This window comes from Oncorhynchus mykiss, chromosome 26, assembly GCF_013265735.2.
Source record: "Oncorhynchus mykiss isolate Arlee chromosome 26, USDA_OmykA_1.1, whole genome shotgun sequence".
In the NCBI taxonomy this organism is placed as follows: Eukaryota; Metazoa; Chordata; class Actinopteri; order Salmoniformes; family Salmonidae; genus Oncorhynchus; species Oncorhynchus mykiss.
Window position 1 is genome coordinate 31,595,226 of NC_048590.1, and position 27,364 is coordinate 31,622,589.

Genomic DNA, 27,364 nt, shown 5'->3' on the forward strand with positions numbered 1-27,364 from the left:
ACAAAGTATTGACATTGGGGGTGTGAATAGTTATGAAGCTCAAGTTTTCTGTTTTTTTGTCTTATTTCTTGTTTGTTTCACAATAAAAAATATTTTGCATCTGCAAAGTGGTAGGCATGTAGTATAAATCAAATGATACAAACCCCCCAAAAATCCATTTTAATTCCAGGTTGTAAGGCAACAAAATAAGAAAAATGGTAAGGAGGGTGACTGTTCAAAGGCACTTTAAAATATTTTGTCTTGCCCATTCACCCTCTGAGTAGCACACATACAAAAGCCTTGTCTCAAGGGTTAAAAATCCTTCTTTAACCTGTCTCCTCCCCTTCATCTACACTGATTAAAGTGGATTTAACAAGTGACAATAAGGGATCATAGCTTTCACCTGGACTCACCTGGTCAGTCTATGTCATGGCACGATGTTCATAATGTTTTGTACACTGAGTGTTTGTTTATACTATATTCTAGTCAAGGCTCATCCTATATAACTACTGTCGTACACACCTTTTCTACTAATGTATTGTCCATACTGTCTATACATACCATTATATATGTGTTGACAACCAATAACATTGTATTTGTTTAGCTATATAGAGAATGGAACACAAGTTTAAAACATTCTGCCTCCCACATGAATCCTAGTCTTACAATAAGACAATCAATATAACATTGAGATTGAATCTTCCATTTTAATTAGCAATTACATCCAACTTAGGTCGCATCAGGGGCATCTTACAAGCTACATAGACAGACAAACACTGTATCATTCATGAATCCTTGTGTCTTGATCACAATCTTAATTAAAAGTCGACTTTGGGAGTCCAGTAGAGCTGTTTCTGCAACAACGAGCTCAGAAATCACTGTAATCAACTTATAACACAATCAATATTACATGGAGTAGAATAATGAGCAGTGTCGGTACCGAGCCTTCGGACTAATTATGCAAGTGACATCACAAAGGAAGAGGGGATGGGAGAGGTCTCTTGCCATTTATCTCCGCAGCACCATCCAACACACTGAGAACGTCAAAAGTAACTCCCACATGCCCTTCTTCTTTCTCTCTTTCATTAAAGCACACTGAGACGACACTGACAGAAGAAGCTATCCCTGGGCCACACTTTCCCACAATGCACTGCAAGGCAAGGCAGGGAAAAGATGATAAAGATGTAAAAATAATTATGATCTTATTTATAGTGATTCATATAAAGGTGAAACCCATCTCCCTGGCCTTTCAGTCCATCATCAGGTATCAAAATAGTTTGAGTGTAAAATAGAAAACTCATGTGTCCTACAAGCAGAAGAGGAGCAGTGAGAATGGGTTTTGCTGTTTGACTCTCTCGCTCTGCTGTCTCTAACTCTGAATGCTTGGCTATGAAAAGCCAACTGACATTTACTTCTGAGGCGCTGACCTGTTGCACCCTCTACAACCACTGTGATTAGTATTATTTGACCCTGCTGGTCAACTATGAATGTTTGAACATTTTGGCCATGTACTGTTATAATCTCCACCCGGCACACCCAGAAGAGGACTGGCCACCCCTCAGAGCCTGATTCCTCTCTAGGTTTCTTCCTAGGTTCCTGCCTTTCTAGGGAGTTGTTCCTGGCCACCGTGCTTCTACATCTGCATTGCTTGCTGTTTGTGGTTTAATGCTGGGTTTCTGTATAGCACTTTGTGACATCGGCTGATGTAAAAAGGGCTTTATAAATACATTTGATTGATTGTTTGACAGTAAAAGGCGGACAAAGTAGCCCAACTATTTCGACGTAATTCCTGTACTATGCTTGTTTTGTTACACCTCTGAAGAATGACGCAGGCTCCTTATACATATTCACAAATTGAAGGTGTGAACATCATTGTGCATTCCATGTGGAGTGGAGAAAAACAACAACAAATAAGGAACTACACTGTCAGTGTAGCTAACTAGCATGCTAATCTTATCTAGCTAGCTGTTATCTGTTGGTGCTGGGTTCTTTTTTACTATACACTATACAAAAGATGGCTGCTTTTGGAGGAGAATTTGTCATAAGCATTTAGCAAAAACTTCGCCACAGATGGATAGGGGAAACCAGCAACTTTGACTTCGCCGTCTATTGTTATCGCCAACGTTTTTACATATTCCATAAATTGCGGCCACAAATCCGCCATAGCAATAGTTAGAAAGAATAAGATATATGGATAACAATTGAACGGTTTGAGCTAGACATGCATTTTTTCTACATTGTAATGGACAAGGTGCAAACTTTGGTAGGCTGCTGGTATGCTATTCTGCTGTAGTACAGTAAATCCAAGTCAGCCCGTGCTCGTGGTTGTCATCTCATGATGCATGCTGCTCAAATGATAAGTAACAACACCCTGAGTGCATTGGAGGAAACACCAACACAAACATAACAACAGCAGAACAAAATAGCTAAACAACTTCCTTGAATTTATTTTCATGGGGGCCTTCATTATACGATAGACACTTGTGAAATAGTGCTTTCTAGCTGCACTAATCACAGCAGTGGTACGTGTAGCAAAGCAGCAACACTTTAGTGGTCTTGGGGCGATGGGGGCAGCAGGGTTGCAAAATGCAATCATATCATGCAGTTATATAATTTATAAAACGGTCATAATGTGTGGTCATACTGATGGCCCAACACCCTTTAATACAGACTAGCTCAAAAATAAGTGAAAATTTACAAAATTATCCAATTGATTATGATAATTATCTGGTAAAAAATATTTTAATTTGCTCCTAGGCTCAGGTGCCCAAGTGGACGTCGAAAGGATCAGTCCCGACTCTCTCTCGAAGAAGAAGAACTTTGCAGGTGTTTCTGCTTAATAAAAGGGAAAGGGCAACTGAAATGTTGTCTTCTGCATTTAACCCAACCCCTCTGAATCAGAAAGGTGCTAGGGGCCTGCCTTAATCGTCATCCACGTTTTTGGGCACCCAGGGAACAGTGGGTTAACTGCCTTGCTCAGGGACAGAACCACAGATTTTTTCCTTGTCAGCTCGGGGATTTGATCTAGCAACAGTGGTAACATTCAAATAAAATCCAGCCCTGAAAAGAAACGTAGTCTGAAAAATATCTGCACATCATCTCATAGCAGAAACACACAGCATTGACACTGATTTCCACAAAGTTCCCACTTCAGATTTCCCAATTTAAGCCCACATATACCCTACTAAAACAATGACTTATTGACTAAAATTGTTGTGCAACATCATGGGTAAGCTTTGGGCGTCGTCTTTCACCTGAAAAAAAAAAGATTTTTCGCTGTTGTGGTACTTAAACCTAATTTATTATAATGAAGTAAACGAGCTACAGGTAACTGCCAAAATAATGGAAACACTTGAGTAAATGAGGGATACAAAGTATATTGAAAGCAGGTGCATCCACATAGGTGTGGTTCCTGAGTTTAGACAGACACTTGTAGAATCTATGCCAAGGTGCATTGAATTGATTAAGACACTTTATTTATGTTGGTGTTTCCTTTACTTTGGCAGTTACCTGTACATCACTGCTGCAATATTGAATCAACTCACTACACATTAACAGCTATTACAATAACTTCCATTTGAAGCCATTTTGTTCTTACTCGATATAGAATTAAAAATTTTAAGCAGTAGATATGATGATGGAATTGCTTATGATGCAGTCTGGTGTGGCTTTGAAAGCTCCTCATCACATCTGCAGAGGATTTCACAATATCAAGGCAAAGCTGTCAGACCAGGAAAAGCATCAATCTCTATGCAGTGTCCACAGTTCGTGTACGTGCATGCGTCTGTGCGCAGGTGTGCGCATGTGCATGTGTACGCAGACTAGCTTGTACATGTCTGTACTCCCTTGTGTGTGAGTCCATCTGCCTTTGTGCGACTGTGGTCTGCAGCATATGAATGTTTGTGTGAGCGTTGTACTGTGTGATTTTCCACTTGGGGTTGAGGATGCCTATCAAGCCCTGTATCCTCGCTATGTGTGACCTGTGCCTGCGAGACGCTGCCCCTCTGGGGATCCATCACAAGGAAAGACCCAACCAGCCAAATAATATGGAGATTGTCTGGTTGGGGCTGATGGGGACCTTAGAGCCAAGGTCTCATTTACATAGGGAAAACATGGCAGGTGGAGGCCATTACTGAAAACAGATTTAGCCAGACCATCATGAATAAAATACGCATTACACAGGTTTATTGTATTTAGCAGCACTTGATGTTATGAAGATCGTAAAGGGAAGAAAATAGAAAATGGCATCTCTGGAATGTTAATCCAGGGAAATGCTGCTTCCTTATGCTGCTAGGCTGGGAGTGGACTTCTGGGAACACCGGAATAGTATGGGAGTCAGAGGAGCGGTGTGACTCAGCAGTGGCAATTTAAAGGCGTTTACGGCATGTAAATTCTATAGGGGAAGCACGGTCTGTGACAGCACATCACTTTAGATCTCCCACTGTAACAGTGTAACAACTCTGTGGGGATTTCAGTATCCAGGTGTTGCAGCGAACGGTTGTCTCTCCAGCTCGGCTGAATATCTCAGAGCTGTTTCTGGTGAATATCTATATCCACAGTTTTTTCCTCGCTTGTTTCTGTCTACGGTTGTTGTTGTCATCAGTAGATTCTCAGCGATGGCTGTCAACCGGCTGAGAAGATAAACATTATCAAAGCGATTCCCGGTATTGAGATTTGCTTCCAAAACCTTGTTTGTTAGTGAGCGTATGTTTGCAATACGCTTCAGATATCACAAGAGGCTTGGCATCTGATAGACATTTGAAGTTCGCAGCAGCTGAGAGTTCTCCTCTCATCTCTTCAGAGAAATAGATGACGTATGAGAGATACCTAAATAGTCCCGATGAAGTTCAATGACTCATGTAGTTGAGAAAAACACACAATCGAAAGCAAATGAGCAAGCTAGCCAGTTGAACCCAGAGCAGTACTGAACTTCTCACTTTGAAGCCTCAAACATAGAAACGGAATGTATAGGTAGCCGGACATGACCGACAATCAGTTTATGCACTGCATAGAAATGTGTAAAGGTCTTGAACGTTGCTCCCATTTGAACATACCCTAGATCTTGTGGATGCACTTTAAGTAGGTCAAGCAAAATATAGACAATGGAGAAGGGATGGAGAGAACGAGTAATACCTCCTCTCATCATACTGGGAGGTGAGTGAAAGACTTACAGTGCCTTTAGAAAGTATTCATACCCCTCCACGTATTCCACATTTTTTTGAGCTACAACACGATTTAAGTAAAAACTGTAACTAGGCCACTCAGGAACATTCAATGTTGTTTTGGTAGGCAACTCCAGTGTATATTTGGCCTTGTGTTTTAGGTTATTATTATTGTTGGAAAGCAGACTGAACTAGGTTTTCCTCTAGGATTTTGCCTGCGCTAGCACAAGTCTGTTAATTTTTATCAAAACAATAATTCCCTAGTCCTTGCCGATGATGCAGCCACCACCATGCTTGGATATATGAAAAGTAGTACTCAGTGCCCCAACATAGCGCGTTGTATTCAGTACATCAAGTTCATTTATTTGCCACATTTTCTGCAGTTTTACTTTAGTGCCTAATTGCAAACAGGATGCATGTTTTGGAACATTTTATTCTGTACAAGCCTCCTTCTTTTCACTCTGTCAATTATGTTTGTATTGTGGAGTAACTATACTGTTGTTGATCCATCCTCAGTTTATCACAACATCAACTATCACAACAATAAACTCTGTAACTGGCCTCATGGTGCGACCCCTGAGCAGTTTTCTTCCTCTCCAGTAACTGAGTTAGGAAGGACACCTGTATTTTTGTAGTGGCTGGGTGTATTGATACACCATTCAAAGTGTAATTAATAACTTCACCTTGCTCAAATGGATATTTAATGTTTGCTTTTAATGTTTACCCATCTACCAATAGATGCCATTCTTTGCAAGGCATTGGAAAACCTCCCCGTTCTTTGTGGTTTGAAATTCACTGCTCTACTGAAGGACCTTACAGATAATTGTATGTGTGGGTTACAGGGATGCAACTTATTATGTGACATAACAAAGGGGTTGAATATGTATGGATTCAAGACATTACAGAATTTCCTTTTAATTTATTTATAAACATAAAAAAAAAAACTGAATTCCATTTTGACATTATGGGATATTGTGTGTATGCCAGTGACACAAAATCTCAATTTAATCAATTTTAAATGCAGGCTCTAACACAACAAAAAAGTCAAATGGTGTAAATACTTTCTGAAGGTGCTTGGTGCCGGTGCAGCGATGGTGGGATGAACATGAGAGGCGGGCATATGGTGTCATACCAACAGGCTTTTATCCATGCCCACACCCATCTCCCTCTGCTGCTCTGGGCTTTATATGTCGGTCTCTGGAACACTTCCTACATTCTGTTAGCCAATCACTGTCCACCATCTGTCTATTCCCTTCACTTCTGACATGGCAGTAGGAGTTTCATTTTGGCACGCTCGGTTGAGCAGAATTCTGAGAGACTCAACAAATATGGGCAGACAAACACACTACGGTATGATGCATGATAGGGTTAGGCAATGTCAACCTTTGTCCTATCATGAATAAGTACCAATAAAACATTTTGATATATGATGGTATTGCCCCCTATTGGCCAAATTAAATTAAATAAATCATTGGAGAAAAAAAGTACAACATTTCATTTAAAAAATACAGCTAAAATGGGCCTTTAGCGCGAGCTCGCATGCTACTGGAGAGACGAGAGGAATCCTGACCAAATATATTTGAGCTGAAACTTTTTTAGTAGCTTATACCTGTTGGTGTGTGTCTGTGTGTGCGGGAAATTGCCAAGAAACTGAAGAACTAGTACAATGCTGTGTACTACTCCCTTCACAGAACAGTGCAAATGGGCTCTTTCCAGAATAGAAAGGGGAATGGGAGGCCCCGGTGCACAACTGATCAAGAGGACAAGTACATTAGAGTGTCTAGTTTGAGAAACAAGTTCTCAACTGGCAGCTTTATTAAATAGTACTCGCAAAACACCAGTCTCAATGTCAACAGTGAAGAGGCAACTCCGGGATGCTGGCCTTCTAGGCAGAGTTCCTCTGTCCAGTGTCTGTGTTCTTTTGCCCATCTTAATCTTGTCTTTTTATTGGCCAGTCTGAGATATGGATTTTTCTTTGCAACTGCCTAGAAGGCCAGCATCCCAGAGTCGCCTCTTCACTGTTGACGTTGAGACGGGTGTTTTCCAGGTACTAGGAATAGGCCACTTAGCATGGCCCTACTATGGGCTGCCCGGTCAGCTTTTTACTGCGTGGTGCCGGTCAAGTAGAAATAGGCTAAACATCATCTGTGACATCACAAAGTCTTCACCATTGATGATGGCTGTCAATCATCTTCAATATCTGATATTATCGTAATGTCGGCCAACCCTAATGAATGCATAGACCATTGACACACAAACACGTTCACAGACAGAAACATAGGCACACGCATGTACAAGGACACACGTTTGATTTGATTTGACAAGGTATGCAGAAAGTATGGGCACACAACCACATACTCACATATTTAATAAGGTATTAACAGCACGGATTAATGATAATACAGGATAATTTGCCCCCTCGATACTGCAGATCTAACCCTCACTGAAATCATTGCAATGTTTTGGATGAATTCAAATTTTTATTAGCTTGAGCTCTGTCTGTGTTACACCCTCTCTCATCTAACACACTGGCAGAAGAACTCACACATTCCCACTAAACTCCCATTGCCTTACAGAAAAGATAGTCTAACACACTCGGCCCACACACACTCACTGCATTTGGTTCACACTGTGATGTGTTTGGAACAGAGGGATGGGATACAGCTGTGACCTCTAGCGCTTGGCCGGCCTTCCCATCAGTACCTGCTAGTCTTGGATTTCAGTGGGTATCTTTTGGGCACTGGTGTTTTCAAAGACACCTTCTGCCAAGATGTATGAGATTCAAGAATAATCCAGGTTTTATCCTGGGAATATTGCAGCTCCTGATGTGGACCCTTCAGGCTGGCCAAACGGACCTCCAGAGTCAGCACTCCAGACCATTCTGACTACTGCACAGAGCTCCAAATAATCACTCACTAACAGCCTTTCTATCTGTAAAATCCTCTAAAAGTAGGCCTATGTACTTTAACTTTGTGTTGATGACTACAGACAACTTATTGAATCAGTGCTTTGTACAGTATTACATTTCACTGGCTACAGTATGAGGAAAACACTTTATGTACAATCTCCTTCTAGTACTTGAGATGTTTCTGGTATCTGTGCACTGAGAAGGATTTGGATTCTAGATCCGCACACACAGACACAATGCAATGAACATATTGGCTAGCTCTCTACCCCAATACATCTCAGAATGTGCTTGACCCTGGCTGTATTGTCCTTCTTTGACAATCATAATAACAGTGTTGCTGGCCAAGGCAGGAAAGCATTAGGCTTTCTGAGCTCTTCGTTTTCACAAACAGGAATATCTCTGCACGACTCACAAAGCCAACTTGACAGGCCACCAGAAACCTGCCAGTTGGTTAAAATAAAACAATTGTGCCTGCTAAAACTCGTGTGCCCGCTTTGCAAACAGAACGTGGGCTAGACGGATACCAGGCAAACAAAAGGCTCAGCGGGCAGAAGAGTGGCATTGCGAGGGGGGTGTATGAGGGATGGGGGGTGGATTTAGTTGGATTGGGATGGGCAACGTGGATGTGGTGGCAGCAACCCAAAGCCCAGCTAGCTTAAGACCTGTCTGTCTGTAGACAGGAGTTAGGGGAATGTGTTCTCTGTCAGCTCGCAGTTCTCAGCCCGCTTGTCTCAGGATTTGGCACAGGGATAGGGGTCAGGCACTCACCCCCTGGGGAGGCCGTTTACGGTTAATTGCTCCCCACTCTGGCCAAGTTGACCTCGGCCCTCCTGGAGAGAGACAACCTCTGAAAGGGAGAATTAGAGGACTGGAAAAAGAGGTACATAGAAGGACAGGGCCAGAGAGAAAGAGAGAGGGGGAGAGATGAATAAATAAAAAGACAGAGAGAAAGATGCAGCCAGGTCACTTATTGCTTCACGGGTCACACTCTGTAACATATCTAACAGAGACATGACCTATGAGAGCCTCTCTAGACAGGCTACGGTGGACAATCAATCATAGAATACAGGTCCACTCATCATTATGTCAACACATTGACAAAATAACAACAGTCCCCATTGGCAGCATATGCCAGTGACTGATGGGATGCCAGTTATTCATCAAGATGGAATTATACCAGTTTCTTCATGGGTTTAGGTTTGTGTAGTAAAACGTGGTCTACATTTGAATAAATCATCTCAGTTTTTTGTCAGTGGATGAGTCCTTTCAAGAGCCAGTACTCATACTGATTAAGGAAATATTTCTGGCTCATATTGGTGGCATTTAAGGCACACATGTTTCAAACCAGTGTCCTCATTTCTGTCCAAATTCCAATAAAGCAAAAAGTTTATTTCTGTCAGTCCAATAAACCAAAACTTTTCGAAAACAACATTGTTACCCTACTGGAATTTTGATGGCGAAAGGATTGACCAATATTGAGCAACTTTCTCAAAAGCACTTCCTCTGTAAGTGTGTAGTAGAGTGATTATGTCACTCAAAACATTCAATTGTGAGAGGAGGAATCATAGAGTTGACCCTGACACACAAGGAAGTAATGCTCAAGAAAAAACAAATAGTCATTCAAATGCAGATGGACAAGCAATCATTTGTTATATTGACTTACCTGGCTACATAGAGGTTGAATTGAGTACATTTATCACAGACCTTGACACATTCTATCACACCTGCTACATTACATTTCCCATCCACGGCCAGTTGTGCTGGAGGCACAGATACTACAGTATCTATCTACCTGGCCTCCTTTGTGAGAGTGTTGGTAGTGAGCAAGGTTTACCCTCTTGGTGCTTTATTATACTGAGACAGAGAGACAGAGAGACAGAGAGAGAGACAGAGAGAATGTAGCTGGCGGGCACTCATGAGAGGAACTACAAACCGCTGAGCATCCTGACCCCATTTAACTACAAAACCCATCACAACCTGACCCCCTTTAGTGACCCACTTGTCATCCTGCCTCAATAAAGGCATTTACTTTAATAATACAGAATAACTGCCTGATCAGTTTGTGCTCAAAAATAAACCCTGGCAGTTTGTAAATACCGGGTTTCAATCTGTTCACTATTAAATGAGCAATCAAAATGGTTTAACTGGCTTACTGGCTACATGGTGAAGGTTTTTAATGAACAATCACCACTGCTGTAGATTTTTGAGAGATATTACTATTGCTTGACAAGTTTTCACTCTCTGAAGGAACATGCTACCTAGAGAAACATAAGCCTGGAGGATGGGAGGACAGGAGGACTGAAGGCAGATTCACGACAACTTTTAACTTCACATGGGGCAGCAGGTATCATCTGGCCGATTCAAGCTCAAGCTCGTGTGTGTGTGTGTGTGTGTGTGTGTGATGACTGCTGCAGATCCAAACATATTAAGGCTAAATATATGAAAGTGTTTAGAGAATGAAGAGAATGAGCCAGGGCCACATTGCTCATTAGTGCTTGTCAGGCTAATGGTCCCGGTGGAATCTGGGATACATTCCTCGCTCTGAGACACCACATAAAGCAATCAAGAGCTGAGCAGACGTTCTGCATGGGTTTTAATAGCGTATTTACGATGTAAATACCTCCTTTATCTCTCTCTCCACATCTCTCTCTCCACCTCACCCTTCCCTGTTTCTCCACAGCAGAGCAGAAACATTATTTAATCTTCAGAGGTGGATTGATACTACCAGGCCGCATGGAAAGGGTCAATTATTATATATATTTTTTTTAATCTGTAAAATAAATAATAATGATATACAGTTATAGGCTATTTGTGCAGTAATTGCACTTGGTGCAGTCTATTGGTCCTGTTCTCACCACTCTAATATCTCTGTCACACCCACAACAGTTCACAGATTTTGAACTTGAGTAATGCGCGAGTTCATCACGGTCTGCATGAGCTGTGTTGCCCGCCAACTTTGTACTAGCTAGCTACGTTAGCTGACATTAATAAAAACAAACAAAGGTCGCTGGCGAGTTTCTTCGGAAGCGGTAAGTGAGGCCCAACAAGGGTTAGGAGAGGGTTAGGGGAGGGCTTGTTATATTGCGCACGGATGACTCCTGTGGCAGGCTGGGCACTGACACGGTCGCTGGGTGAACAGTGTTTCCTGGTGCGTCTGGCTCACGGGTTAAGTGGGCATTGCATCAAGAACCAGTGGGGCTTGGTTGGGTTGTGTTTTTGAGGACGCTAGGCTCTCGACCTTCGTCCGTAGAGGAGTTGCTGCAATGAGACAAGGCTGTAACTACCAATTTGGGAGAAAAAAATAAAATAAAAATCCAAACATATTTTATATTTTAGATTCTTCAAAGAAGGCACCCTTTGCCTTGATGACAGATTTGCACACTCTTGGCATTCTCTCAACCAGCTTCATGAGGTAGTCACCCAGAATGCATTCCAATTAAAACTTCTTAGGGCTAGGCCCCTTTTTTCTAATTTTCCGCCTGAATGATGTGCCCAAAGTAAACTGCCTGTTGCTCAAAGCCCTGAAGCCAGTAAATGCATATAACTGATACCATGGGAAAGAAAACACTTTGACGTTTGTAGAAATGTTACAATAATGTAGGATAATATAACACAATAGATATGGTAGGAGAAAATCCAAAGAAAAACCAACCCAGAATATCTATTTTTGTTGAGAGACCATCCTCTTACAATGACAAGTATAAGGTCATACTGAAAATTAGCTCCCTGGATGCAATTCCTATGGCTTTCACAGGGTATCAGCAGTCTATGTTCAAGGTTTCAGGCTTGTAACTTCAAAAACGAATAGGGAATAACAGTTTTAGTAGAAGGACACAACAATTCTTGTTTGCGCGTGCCATGAAGACAGGACACACCTGCTAAAATCGGTTTCCTATTGAACATACTTCTTTCCGTAATAAATATTATAGTTTTATTACATTTTAGGGTATCTGAGGAGTAAATATAAATGTATTTACTTTGTCGAAACAAAGTTTAGGGGTAGATTATCGGATTCCTTTCTCTGCAAATTGAATGAGTGGATTACTCAAATCGATGGCGCCAACTAAACAGGCTTTTTGGGATATAAAGAAGGATTTTTTCTAACTAAACAACACTACATGTTATAGCTGGGACCCTTTGGATGACAAATCAGAGGAAGATTTTCAAAAAGTAAGTGAATATTTCATCTCTATTTGTGAATTTATGAAACCTGTGCCGGTGGAAAAATATTTAGAAGAGGGGCGCCGTCCTCAAACAATCGCATGGCATGGTTTCTCTGTAATAACTACTGTAAATCGGACAGTGCAGTTAGATTAACAAGAATTCAAGCTTTCAACCGATATGAGACACTTATATGTACCTAAATGTTTAATATCCATAATTTTTATGATTATTTATTTGAATAGCGCACCTTCCAGTTTCACCAGAAGTTGTCCCGCTAGAGCAGGGGTGTCAAACTCAAATACCCAGTGGGCCAAAATGTAAAACCTGAACAAAGTCACGGGCCAACATTGAACAAATTAACCTTTTAATATGGACCCAAACAAGTTTTGCTTTAACATTGAATATGGAACAAGCATCGCTTATTACCATACAATATATCATTTAATAGTGGAGACATGCAAAATCGAATTTCAAATGAAAAAACACATCAATGGCATTCATTTATTAAATAAATAAAATTTAAATAAAAATTGTATGCCTCTTTTCTATTTGCAGCCTTCTGATTTAAATACCAAAATAAACTTTTTCCACTGGCTAATAATTTTACAAATAAAATTATAATAAATCAATCAACCATTCAAGCCCATGCCTTGTAGCAAGAAAAAGTGCATAAAGAAAACGTTAATTATTGCACACTGGTCTAATCTGATGTGCCCAAGCCAGATACCTGGCATCTCTTCTTGGATGCTAGTTCATCAATGTCTGGGCTCAAGCTCTGAGCTGAAGAAATCCTCAGTATCGAGCGAAGATGTTCAGTCAGACGTCTCCTGTGAGTTGTTTTGGTCATCTTCATCGAGGAGAAAAGTTGCTCGCATAGATAAGTGCTGCCGAACATGGAGAGCATCTGAGCAGCTTGGGTGCGGAGCTGAGGCATTGTGTCAGGGATGAACCGTGGAAACTGTGCGGCGCCCACAGCATCATACTTTGACTTCAGCGTGTCGTTGCACTGGAGTTCAATCAGCTCCATTTGGATGTTGGTTGGTGCATTTTCCACATCAACTGCGAAGGGATTACTAAGCAGTTCAAACTTGCATTCTGGGCATCGAAGTCGGCAAATCACCGGCTAAACTCAGCGGCGAGAACACTGAGTTTTTCAGCAAACTGTGCGCATGGGAACACGGCGGTAGAGATCTGCGCTTTCATGGATTGGCAGCAGGGAAAATGGCAAGGGTTTCCTTGCAGCATCTGATTCTCCCACAGGCACAGTTTAGTTTTGAAGGCCCTCACTGCAGCGTACATGTCTGTGATGATGCGCCCCCGCCCCTGAAGCTGCAGGTTCAACGCATCGAGATGGCTCGAGATGTCACAGAGAAAGGCCAGCTCACACAGGAACTTTTGCTCCCGGAGCTCTGCTGTATCCTTCCCTTTGGTTTCCAGGAATTGACATATTTCCTCACGCAGCTCGAAACATCTGTTCAGTACTTTTCCTCTGCTTAGCCATTTCACCTCTGTGTGATAAGGCACGTCTGCGTATTCCGAACCACACTCCTCCAGAAAAGATTTAAACTGGCGGTGATTTAGACCTTTGGCTCTTATAAAGTTAACTACCTGTGTTACTGTGGTCATAACATGTTCCATCTTTAGGGCTTTGGCACACAGTGCTTCCTGATGTATGATGCAGTGGTAAACAGTTAGCTCACCTGCACAGTTCTCTTCCCGCATCTTCTCCCGAACCATGCCCACCAGTCCACTCTTTTTACCGCACATCGCTGGCGCACCATCTGTCGTTAATCCAACGAGTTTATCCCACGGCAGCTTTATTTCAGTTATTTGGAAACCTCCTCAAAGATTTCCTTTCCTGTGGTTGTGCCATGCATTGATTTGAATCCTAATAGCTCCTCCGTAACACACAGATTTGAGTCCACTCTACGGATGAAGACTGACAGCTGAGCAGTATCAGATGCGTCGCAGCTCTCATCCACAGCGAGGGAGAACGCAACAAAATATTTTCCCTTTTCCATCAGCTGGTCATACAGATTGGTGGCAAGATCACATGTGCGATCAGCTACTGTGTTCCTGCGCAGGCTCACGTTTGAAAATGCTTGTTTTTTCTCTGGGCATACGAGGTCACAAACCTTCATCATGCACTTTTTCATGAACTCTCCCTCATTAAAGGGCCGGGCTGATTTTGCGATCTCTGCTGCCACTATATAACTAGCCTTTACAGCAGCCTCGCTTTGTGATGTGGCTTTTTTAAACATATTCTGTTGTGAAACCAAACTTCTTTTCATCTCCTCTACTTTCTGGCTCCTTTGAGTCATGTCCAGGTCCTTGTATTTGTCATGGTGTTTCGTTTCATAGTGTCGTCTACTGTTGTACTCCTTACTTACAGTTACGTTGACTCCACAAACAAGACAAACAGGTTTGTCTTTTACATATGTAAACAGATATTCTGCCTCCCACTTGTCCAGAAAGCTCCTGTTTTCTGCCTTTCTTTTCGCCATTTTTGGGAAGGGTTAGCTCGCTGACAGTTGTAGCGTCTATGTTGCTATGACTACTGTCACAGAGGAGAGAGCGTTTCTGGGTCCTGTCCTGATTGGCGAGCGAAAACAGCAGAGCATTATGGGATTCGTAGTATTAGTGGTGAATGCGCTGTATAATACCGGCGGGCCAGCTCTAGTAGTAATTTGGTATTGTCTCGCGGGCCAAATATAATTACCCCGCGGGCCAAATTTGGCCCACGGGCCAGAGTTTGACACCCATGCGCTAGAGGAACGCCTTAAATTGAGGCTTCAATTTATTTAGTCTCACAGTTATAATTAAGCGGGCTAATTGATGTACACACTCTCCTGTACTTTTGCTTCACAGAGAGTAAAGCATTCAGAATCTATTATGACATTAAACACCCTTAGAGTCGATTGACGCCTTCCGTATCTGAGGTGGAAAGTGACAGAACTACAGTGGTGTTTGTCAGACGAGGAGACAAAAACGTCTGTATCGTCGAAACTGTCTGGACTACAAACTAATATGACCCCACTATGATGTTCTCCATTTTGTTCTTTGACCCCCACAAGTGTTTAAAAAAGTATTGGAAGTAGTTTTGTGCCCCTCAGAAATAGTGGTAAATATAGGACAGACAGTTCAAAACATTATTCCTTATGATGCATTTTGTAACAGTCTTTTATGCCATTTATGAATGTGTTATTCAATGTGTTTTTACGGGCTATAATAAGCTATAATAAGGCCAAATTAATTTTTTTACATACATAAAGGGGTCCTAAAATTAAAAAATCCAATAGCTAAATGATTCATGGTATGACCATATTGAAACAATTCCATATGTCAGCTAGTAGAATCCCATCGGTGAGAGCAGGTCATTTGGCTCCCTAATTTGCATACTGGTAGACTACTTCTGCAGATAAATTATGAAAATATTCAATGAAGATTATGAATCCTCACTGCAGGAATAATACGTAGTGGAGTGAAAGTCTGAGAAAAGAAAACAGATTGAAGGTTATAAAAGCTAATGTAATGATTCTTAGGCTATATGGTATTATTAAGGACATTGATATAGAACTACTGATTTGATTAGTGTCAACAATGGAGTAGTCAACTGATGCTTTCTGTGCAGAAAAGCCCATGTTTACACCTGCTTCATTCTTCAATCGTAACTGTAGGTCTATGTCACATATACTCCCTCTCCAGCCTCCAGGTCATCAGGCTGCTGATTATCCCGCACACCTTTCACCATCGTCTCACGCACCAGTTCCTTATGACACTCACCTGGACTCCATCACCTCCTTGCTTATCTTCCCTATATCTGTCACTTCCCTTGGGTCTTTCCTCAGGTGTTATTGACTCTGTTTTCATGTCGGTGCCTTGTTTGTGTTTCGTGTTTATTTTATTTCTTAAAACACTCACTCCCTTAACTTGCTTCCCGACTCTCAGCGCACTCATTACAGTCTATTCATGGGCGCCTGACTTTGTATAAAAGTTGAGGTGCACAATCTGGCAGGGGTCTGGGGTCCTCGCTCTGAAAACTGTTGCAGTCACGACTTCCACCAAAGGTGGCTCCTCTCCCTTTTTGGGCAGCGCTCGGCGGTCGTCGTCACCGGTCTACTAGCTGCCACCGATTTATTTTTCTTTTCAGTTAGTTTTGTCTTGATTGTTTTCACCTGTTACTTATTTGTTGTTAATGATGGCCTATTTAAACTTCCAGGGCCCGCCTGCTTTTCTGCGTGCTTATTCTCACTGTCAGTGGCGAAATTGTTTTGATTTTACTGTCTGTTATTTTCCCTGGTTTTGGGGACATACCTGATTATTGGTCATTTTGCCTGTTTGTTGGCTAGACCCAGCGTAATAAATGTATGCATTGGAAGCATTGATCTCTGGGCCTGACTCCACACCAACCACTCCTAGCTATCCATGACAGTTGCATTTTTAAAACTATTTTCCTGCAATTCTATATTGCTTCTCAAAAGGGAGTCCATGTTTACTTGACAGAACACAACCTTTCTCTTACGTTTTTGCCACAATAAACTAAATTGAAAGAGATGTTTTTTATTTATTTTTTATTTCACCTTTATTTAACCAGGTAGGCAAGTTGAGAAGACGTTCTCATTTACAATTGCGACCTGGCCAAGATAAAGCATAGCAGTGTGAACAGACAACACAGAGTTACACATGGAGTAAACAATTAACAAGTCAATAACACAGTAGAAAAAAAGAGAGTCTATATACATTGTGTGCAAAAGGCATGAGGTGGTAGGCAAATAATTACAATTTTGCAGATTAACACTGGAGTGATAAATGATCAGATGGTCATGTCCAGGTAGAGATATTGGTGTGCAAAAGAGCAGAAAAGTATATAAATATAAACAGTATGGGGATGAGGTAGGTAAAATTGGGTGGGCTATTTACCGATAGACTATGTACAGCTGCAGCGATCGGTTAGCTGCTCAGATAGCAGATGTTTGAAGTTGGTGAGGGAGATAAAAGTCTCCAACTTCAGCGATTTTTGCAATTCATTCCAGTCACAGGCAGCAGAGAACTGGAACGAAAGGCGGCCAAATGAGGTGTTGGCTTTAGGGATGATCAGTGAGATACACCTGCTGGAGAGTGTGCTACGGATGGGTGTTGCCATTGTGACCAGTGAACTGAGATAAGGCGGAGCTTTACCTAGCATGGACTTGTAGATGACCTGGAGCCAGTGGGTCTGGCGACGAATATGTAGCGAGGGCCAGCCGACTAGAGCATACAGGTCACAGTGGTGGGTGGTATAAGGTGCTTTAGTAACAAAACGGATGGCACTGTGATAAACTGCATCCAGTTTGCTGAGTAGAGTATTGGAAGCTATTTTGTAGATGACATCGCCAAAGTCGAGGATCGGTAGGATAGTCAGTTTTACTAGGGTAAGTTTGGCGGCGTGAGTGAAGGAGGCTTTGTTGCGGAATAGAAAGCCGACTCTAGATTTGATTTTAGATTGGAGATGTTTGATATGAGTCTGGAAGGAGAGTTTACAGTCTAGCCAGACACCTAGGTACTTATAGATATCCACATATTCTATGTCGGAACCATCCAGGGTGGTGATGCTAGTCGGGCGTGCGGGTGCAGGCAGCGAACAGTTGAAAAGCATGCATTTGGTTTTACTTGCTTTTAAGAGCAGTTGGAGGCCACAGAAGGAGTGTTGTATGGCATTGAAGCTCGTTTGGAGGTTAGATAGCACAGTGTCCAAGGACGAGCCGGAAGCATACAGAATGATGTTGTCTGCGTAGAGGTGGATCAGGGGAATCGCCCGCAGCAAGAGCAACATCATTGAAATATACAGAGAGAAGATTCGGCCCGAGAATTGAACCCTGTGGCACCCCCATAGACTGCCAGAGGACCGGACAGCATGCCCTCCGATTTGACACACTGAACTCTGTCTGCAAAGTAGTTGGTGAACCAGGCAAGGCAGTCATTAGAAAAACCGAGGCTACTGAGTCTGCAGATAAGAATATGGTGAATGACAGAGTCGAAAGCTTTGGCAAGGTCGGTGAAGACGGCTGCACAGTACTGTCTTTTATCGATGGCGGTTATGATATCGTTTAGTACCTTGAGCGTGGCTGAGGTGCACCCGTGACCGGCTCGGAAACCAGATTGCACAGCGGAGAAGGTACGCTGGGATTCGAGATGGTCAGTGACCTGTTTGTTGACTTGGCTTTCGAAGACCTTAGATAGGCAGGGCAGGATGGATATAGGTCTGTAACAGTTTGGGTCCAGGGTGTCTCCCCCTTTGAAGAGGGGGATGACTGCGGCAGCTTTCCAATCCTTGGGGATCTCAGACGATATGAAAGAGAGGTTGAACAGGCTGGTAATAGGGGTTGCGACAATGGCGGCGGATAGTTTCAGAAATAGAGGGTCCAGATTGTCAAGCCCAGCTGATTTGTACGGGTCCAGATTTTGCAGCTCTTTCAGAACATCTGCTATCTGGATTTGGGTAAAGGAGAACCTGGAGAGGCTTGGGCGAGTAGCTGCGGGGGGGGGGGGGGGGGGGGGGAGCTGTTGGCCGAGGTTGGAGTAGCCAGGAGGAAGGCATGGCCAGCCGTTGAGAAATGCTTGTTGAAGTTTTCGATAATCATGGATTTATCGGTGGTGACCGTGATACCTAGCCTCAGTGCAGTGGGCAGCTGAGAGGAGGTGCTCTTGTTCTCCATGGACTTTACAGTGTCCCAGAACTTTTGGGAGTTAGAGCTACAGGATGCAAATTTCTGCCTGAAGAAGCTGGCCTTTGCTTTCCTGACTGACTGCGTGTAGTGGTTCCTGACTTCCCTGAACAGTTGCATATCGCGGGGACTATTCGATGCTATTGCAGTCCGCCACAGTATGTTTTTGCGCTGGTTGAGGGCAGTCAGGTCTGGAGTGAACCAAGGGCTATATCTGTTCTTAGTTCTGCATTTTTTGAATTTAGTTTTTGCTATGATAAATTAAATTGAAAAGGTAGACTAGACTTGTTTTTCTGACTAGATTACTAATCTACCGCCTTTTCACCATCCCACCCACATTGATTGATTGACAGGTCTGAAACCCTACCAACTCTGTGACACAAAAATGCTCCCCTCTTCCCTGACAATCCCACCCACAGTGATTGATGCATCGGTTTATTATCTATGCATAGTCACTTTACCTACATGTACAAATTATCTCAAATAACCTGTACCCCCGCACACTGACTCTGTACCGGTACCCCCTGTAAATAACCTCGTTATTGTGTTACTTTTAATTTAGTAAATATTTTCGTAACTCTATTTCTTGAACTGCATTGTTGGTTAAGGGCTCGTAAGTCAGCATTCCACGGTAAGGTCTACCTACACCTGTTGTATTCGGCACATTTGTATTTGGCAAAATTTTAAAGGGACAGTTGATCCAAATTGTAAAATTACACATTGGTTTCCTTACCCTAAGTTTCCACAGCAGCAGAGAGAATAAAATACATAATTTGAAGAACAAACATCATTGTGGCAATGCATATCTTGCAGTAAAACTGTAAACATGAACATCATGAAGTGACTCTGAAGAGAAGACAAGTTTAATGTTAGAAAAAAATATTGCTTAGAAAATAGTCTTGATAATATGGGCCTAGACAATATCCAAAACAAATAACAACTGAATTCATTCATGTTCAGTAACTTTAATTGCAAAGTCATGTAATTGCAATACCATAATTCATTTTACGAATCTGGGAGTCGTTAAAGTCGTTAAAGTATTCAATAATTTAGCAGTATATTTTGGATGGAATTAAAGCATTAGAATGTACCAGTGGACACCAAAATAGAGCTCATTCTGTATTGTTTTCTGCATGCCAGAACTCCCTGGCTGGCAAGTGTTTCGGTTTGGCTGGCTACTCCATGTACTTACGAAAAACACTGCGCGCACACACACACAAACAGACACACACACCTAATATATTTCATGGCAGGGAGAGTAAAAGCTTGTGAATATGATCCCTTAATAAAAATAATGCTTAAAAAAAAATAATAATTTACTTACTCTCCCACTCACCTGCTCTCTCAAACTGACCTGCTGTCTCAAACTGACCTGCGTTCTCCCACTCACTTGTTCTCACCTGTATGTCTTCCAGATCAAATGTCCTGATCCTCTCCCACACACAGGTGGTAGCTAGTCTCTTTATTTGAGGCTCCAATTCAGTTATAATTATGCAGGCTGATTGATACTCTCGCATGATAAACAGCTGGAGAGAAAAGTAGGATTTATGACTTACTAAAAAACCCAGGCCAATCATACTCCTAGAAAACTTCTCCTGAGTACCAGACCATCTCCTCTATCTCCTCCAAGTCAGGTTGTGCCATCCCTCATTGGTCCAGCCTGTGGCATCTGTAACTGTCTGCTCTGTGGTTTCACATAGTTCTGCATTCTGTGGGCTTCTGTAAGCTACTGTGCAGTAACAAAACGCACCCACACTGACAGATTTCACAATACATTCGAGAGAAATCATAGTCCCTTCGCCACGTTTCCACCACTCACCTGTGGAGGGAGAGTATTTTTATCAGACTGTCATTAGTGCCTTTGTAATGGCTGACCGCATACACAAATCACCTCAGTGTATGTGTGTGTGGAGGGGGGAGAGGGCAGCAATGCCTCAGTTACACTACATAATACCAAGTTTCCTGTAAATCAGATTTGCATTTGGCTAATGAAACGTAAAGTCACATATGGCGTGGAGACTAAAGAGGAAGAAAATGTTCTCATTCGGTACATTAAGAACACAAGCAGGAACAGATCATGTGGACAGACGCACAGGCAAGCACACACACACCACACGCACACACACGCACGCACGCACACACACACGCACACACACCACACGCACGCACGCACACACACACACACAAGATGTGGATCTATTCAACAAACCTCCACACACATTACCCTTTTCCACCTTCACCCGTCCACTAAAAATACATTCATTCTTATTAGAGCAACAATGGTGACCCTTGGAATTTTTCTAACAGATCATTTAAATGTGATTAATGTGTCATGTCTGACTCAATATGGTGGAGTAGGGGTGCTGAGAGAATGTGGGTGAGGGCTCTGTTTGAGGAGGCTCTTACATGCAATAAAATTTTCATTCCCAGCGGGTCACATGGGAGAGATTGTAACGAGTTCACCAGGCAGAAGCATACGGCTGGCTGGCTGTGAAAACATGCAGGCTGTGTGGGATGGACAAATTGAATCCAGCCAAGTGTGGTTATCATGCATGTATCTTCACCACTCTTTTCAACACAGACGCCGTAATGAAGTGAAAACACAAAGAACATTCTGTGTATGTAATGCACGATGTGTGACTGATACGTGTTTCCTATTGGTTCATATAGGGACTGTGGGGTTCACTTCTGAATCGATATGGGTTTCTCTTCTGTTTGCAGACTGGAAAGTTGTTGTTCAGTCCCCAGGAGAGAGGCATCGTGGGTAACGAACACACGCCATATATCAATAGGAACCCGACGTAGAGACACAGCTAGACAGATGGCACAGTACATCTTGGTAACGGCAGTGAAAAATAAAGCCATCACGCACAGCATTGTGCTGACGTGATGAGGGGGAGCTGCATGTGTGTGTGTTTACGAATGTGTGTGTGTGTGTGTGTGTGTGTGTGTGTGTGTGTGTGTGTGTGTGTGTGTGTGTGTGTGTGTGTGTGTGTGTGCGTGCGTGCGTATGCGTATGTGTGTGTGTGTGTGGTGCGTCCATGTGCGTGTGTGTTTTGGGTTGTGTGTGTGTACAGTATGTGAGCGTGCGCCCATGTCCGTGTGTGTGTTGGGTTGTGTGTGTGTGTGTGTGTGCGTGCATCCATGTGCGTGTGTGTGTTGGGTTGTGTGTGTGTACAGTATGTGAGCGTGCATACTCAATGCCTACTTGGCTTGGCAAATGAAACTTTGTATGAACATTGAGATCAGTGCACCCCTTGGCTAGCGTCGAGCCTCTGCCTATGAATATCAATTTCTGCTTTCTATGAATATCAATTTATAACTGCCTTCATTGCTACGTTGCTAGCCCCCACACCCTACCTGTCACAAAGCAAAGCGCCTTTTTGTTTGTGTCAGCATTTATACCAAAGAGTGCTTTCTTGCTCCGCTGCTCAAAAACAGAGCGGCTCCTTCACCCCAGAGGCTAACTTTCCCTCAAGGACAAGGAGAGACTGTGTGTGCGTTCTCAGAGAAATATTAAAAGGGAACACAGTGAAGGCAGGCGACAGCCAAGCAGCCCAGGGCAATGGAGCTGTCAACTCCTAGTTAACACAGCACATACTGTATGGAGCTCACCAGTTAGTGCCCAGTACGCCCTCTGACATAACGAGAGGTTGTGTGTGACTACAGGCTCATCTCCTCCACAGCACACACACTAATGACACTCACACACACTCTTTAAGCCATGTGTATATTACCTCAATTACCTCGACTAACAAGTGCCCCTGCACATAGACTCTGTAAGGGTACCCTGTATATAGTCTTGCTACTGTTATTTTATTGTTGCTCTTTAAGTATTTGTTATTTTTCTATTTTCTTCTTTTTTCTTCATTTATGTTTTACTTCAGTTTATTTGATTAAATACTGAAACTGCATTGTTGGTCAAGGGCTTGTAAGTCAGCATTTCACTGTAAGGTTCAGTGCATGTGACAAATCAAATTTGATTTGATACAGCATTTTTGATTTGATACAGCATCTTCTTTCAACCTGTTTTACAAGACAGTTGGTAATCAGCTGGTAATCACCATGCTGCTATGTTTTGAACCAGCCAATCTGACTCTTCATTTATCCACTAGTGCAGTGGTGTTCAAACTTTTTTAGCAGGGAAGCCATTTTTTCTGCAAGAATTTCATTTTATGTTAATGTCTCTAACATAAGCCTCCTCCAACGTCATTTTAGAGAATTTTACAGTACGTCCAATCGGCCTCACAACCGCAGACGTGTAACCGAGCCAGCCCAGGACCTCCACATCCGGCTTCTTCACCAGCGTGATCGTTTGAGACCAGCCACCCAGACAGCTGATGAAACTGAATAATATTTCTGTCTGTAATAAAATAAAAACTCATTCTGATTGGCTGGATCTGGCTCCAAGGAGTACCAGTAACAAGTCAATGTGCAAGAGTGTGAAAGAACGTGAATGTGTGTGTGTGTGTGTGGTGTCAATATGCATGTGAGTGTATGTAGTGTGTGTGTGTATATGTGTGTGTTGGAGTGTCAGTGTAGTATGTGTGAGTGTGTGGGTAGACTCCAGTGAGTGTGCATAGAGCGAGTGCAAGAGAGTCAGTGTAAATAGTCCGGGTAGACACATTTTGATTAACTGTTCAGCAGTATTATGGCTTGGTGGTAGAAGCTGTTCAGGAGCCTTTCGGTCCCAGACATGGCGCTCTGGTACAACTTGCTGTGCGGTAGCAAAGAGAACAGTCTATGACTTGGGCGGATGGAGTCTTTGACAATTTTTAGGGCCTTCCTCTGACACCGCCTGGTATAGAGGTCCTGGATGGCAGGGAGCTCGGCCTCAGTGATGTACTGGGCCATACACACTAACTTTTTGAAGCTCTCAAATATTTTCAGCCTCTTGAGTGGGAAGAGACGTTGTCATAACCTCTTCACGACTGCATGCCGCGTAGATGTTTCCTGTAGTTCACGATCAGATCCTTTATCTTGCTGATGTGAGGGAGAGGTTGTTGTCCTGGCACCACACTATCAAGTATCTGACCTCACATTGTCAGTGATCAGGCTTTAATGATGTTGTTGGAGTCGTGCATGGCCACACAGTTGTAGGTGAACAGGGAGTACAGGAGGGGACTAAGCACGCACCCTGAAGGGCCCCAGTGTTGAGGGTCAGCATGGTGGATGTGTTGTTGCCTACCCTTACCACCTGGGGGTGGCCCGTCGGGAAGTCCATGATCCAGTTGCAGAGAAAGGTGTTCAGTCCCAGGGTCCTTAGCTTAGTGATGAACTTAGAGGGCACAATGGTGTTGAATGCTGAGCTGTAGTCAATAAACAGCATTCTCACGTAGGTGTTGTCCAAGTGAGAAAGGGCAGTGTGGAGTGCAATAGAGATTGTGCCATCTGTGGATCTGTTGGGTTGGCATCCTAATTATAGTGGGTCCAGGATGTCTTGGATGATGGTGTTGATGTGAGCCATGACCAGCCTTTCAAAGCACTTCATGGCTACAGATGTGAGTGCTACGGGGCGATAGTCATTTAGACAGGTTACCTTGGCATTCTTGGGCACAGCGACTGTGGTGGTCTGCTTTAAACATAGGTATTACAGATTGGGTCAGGGAAAGGATGAAAATGTCAGTGAAGACACCTGCCAGCTGGTCAGCGCATGTATTAAAGCGCTGCATTAAGGCCTGCAGTGTGAACAAGGCTTATCACCATGGGATCTGGTGACAGCCAATCGCGTTTACTTTCCCCAGCAGTCTCCACTGAAAACAACAGGCTACAGAAATCATCTCTCTCTCTCCTCTGCCATGTAGAGTACTGTGCAATATTCCATATGTAATATTTTCACATCTCCCCCGGGAGAAGGTAATGGTTTGATCCTGTTGCTTTCTACCTGGTTTAAATTGAGGTCTGTTCAGTGGGTGGGGGGGGATTGGATCATTTACCACCCCCCACTGGGCTAATATTCTACAGAGAGCTACCTAGAATATCAATGTAAGCCTACTGTAATAGCTGACACAAGTGGGTGAAAAGAACTATCCACCATTTTATGTCATCAATTATCTTGTCACTCAACAGTACTGTAACTACTCTGCACTGTAGAGTTAAAACTGACGCCAACCTTGCTTTGCGGCCATCTCTCCATAAATCCTCTATTTGCTCTAATCATTTGGAGGTCCAGGAGGACTAATACAGATACTATAGCAGACAGTATTGTGGATAATACAGCCTTGTGGATAGGTGGCGGTGATGACGCACAGAGCCCAGCTCTCACAGTGTGCTCTCATTATGTGCCATGACTCCAGGTCTTCAATATTACCCTACAATAAATAATACACTCTATGGGCCCATCTGCTACACACTAGCACAGGCTATTTAAAGAATGAGAGAAAGAGAAAGAGAGAGAGAAAGAGAGAGAGAGAGAGAGAGAGAGAGAGAGAGAGCGAGAGAGAGAGAGAGAGAGAGAAGAGGTTTGGAGAAGAGAGTTGGGGAGAGAGGTGGAAAAAGTAACAAAGGTGGGAGAGAGTGTGAAAGACACGCAAAGACATAGAAATATGGTGAGAAACTGAAACAGGAAGATTTTTACTAGAGGTAAAATTGCTAAACTATATTTTCATATTTAATATTTTTGAACAAGAGAGAAGCTCTCATACCTACGAACATTAATGTATCTATTAACCTTGCATGAATGTGAACTTCCTAGGATTTGAGGTCATCACCAGTTGCACGGGACATTCTCCTAACATGGGCTAGCTGGCTAATGTTAGCTAGACAGATAACTTGCTAAATAGCTATTTTCGCAAATGGACTTAATGACAAAAAAATATGCACAAATGTTTGTCTCTACATTAACTAAAATATTCCTCTCAATTGTACATATTTTTGCTCGACTCATTATGGCGTTATAACTACTTACATTTGGTTCCACCGTAATGTTTTGTCAGCCATCTTTGTTGAAGAACGCTACCAGGGACGGGTGGCTCGCATCAAAATTCATCATTGGAACCACTCGATATGATTGTTCATATAAAAACGTTGGGACCCAAATGCATAATGAGTGTTCTAACTCCCTCTTGTGGTGGTCTGGAGCAATGCAGCCGTGACGCTGGGTACCTCTAAGTCCTGCGGTGCAAGCTAGCAACTTTTAAAGGAGGAACCACTGTAGACAATTAAGCAGACCATTAACCAACATTTGCAATGATCCTTATAGTACAGATGTTTCTCTCATTTAGGTCATCGCTTGTGGAAATCATTATGCAAAAAGTATTGAATACTTCAACACACTTTGGAAAACATTCCATGTTCCAATTCCATGGCTTTATACTGTAAATACCAAGTAGACACTATCTACTTTGAATATCCAGAGGACGTAGATAACGCAACAGTGTCCACCATGCATTTCACAGCTGTGAAGTACACAACCACATTAAGGGGCAGGTTGAGAGACTTGCTGAATGTAATTAATTAAAGTACTCTGTAGCTCACGGATCGATCAGAACGCCCACTGAGATATGAAAACTCCATTACTTACTGTACTGATACCACAGCCACCTGGATTATCCAGAGAGTAGAGCCATTGGCTGGCCCATATATATATATACTTACTAGAATGGGAAAATACCCTTAAACCAAGGCAAGTTGAACAATGACTTGAATGGGGATGGAGATTGAAATGATTTTTATGAGTTTGCCATCCTTGACCTTTATAAAAGACTCATAGATCATCCACTGCAGTAGCAGTAGCACTACCAACATGTTTAGAATGGATTCTCAAGGTTTCAACCACATTTGAACATCATTGCTTCCCCAATCAGAATACAATGCTAATCTGGACTCCATTTGAGGATGCAGTGAAGCATAACCAGGGATCCGATCATCTTGGTCAGATAAAAAGTGACATAATGTAGCGACCTTAACACCCAGAACATCAGCAAGGGATGCAGATCTCTTGGCGTAACTTGATAAGGTGTTGGCTTGTCAATCGTTGGACCTAAAATGTGCTGCAATATCAATAGCAAGTGTATTTGCATAAGGCCATGCCAAGTCTTACCTTCTGCCTGATCTCTTCCTCCATGGAGACAGGTGATCCCAGCTCGGCCACCTTCTTGATGCCCTCGCTGGCGTAGCCACCATACTCCCACAGCACGTAGTTCTTAGAGTGGGACGCTCCGATGATGGCCGACCAGTGGTTAGCACGCCCTGGTGAGGTTAAGAAACAAAACAACACCAGAATTATCATAATCTCTTACAATCCAGGAGGCAGGCTGGCCAAACATTTCTGCCAGTGAAAGGTTTGCACCTATTCCCATTCCACAAGGCATAATATATATAGGTAAAAAAATAAATAAGATTAATGTAAGGTTACGGAATGTTCTGTTTCTTATTCACTTTGAAAATGATAGATAATGATTCATATTGAAGTAATGTACGTATCCGATCGTGACACAGTAATTACA

At 42.7% G+C, this 27,364-nt stretch overlaps 1 protein-coding gene across 2 annotated transcripts in view; it reads right to left on the reverse strand.

Moving 5' to 3' along the window:
• LOC110506631 (spondin-1) overlaps nucleotides 1–27,364 on the reverse strand; it is a 141,417-nt gene that overhangs the window by 75,703 nt on the left and 38,350 nt on the right. For both annotated transcript variants that reach the window (XM_036963481.1, XM_036963482.1), the window contains exon 6: nucleotides 26,959–27,107. In XM_036963481.1, the coding sequence (XP_036819376.1) occupies nucleotides 26,959–27,107 (149 nt within the window). The remainder of the gene's footprint in view (nucleotides 1–26,958; nucleotides 27,108–27,364) is intronic.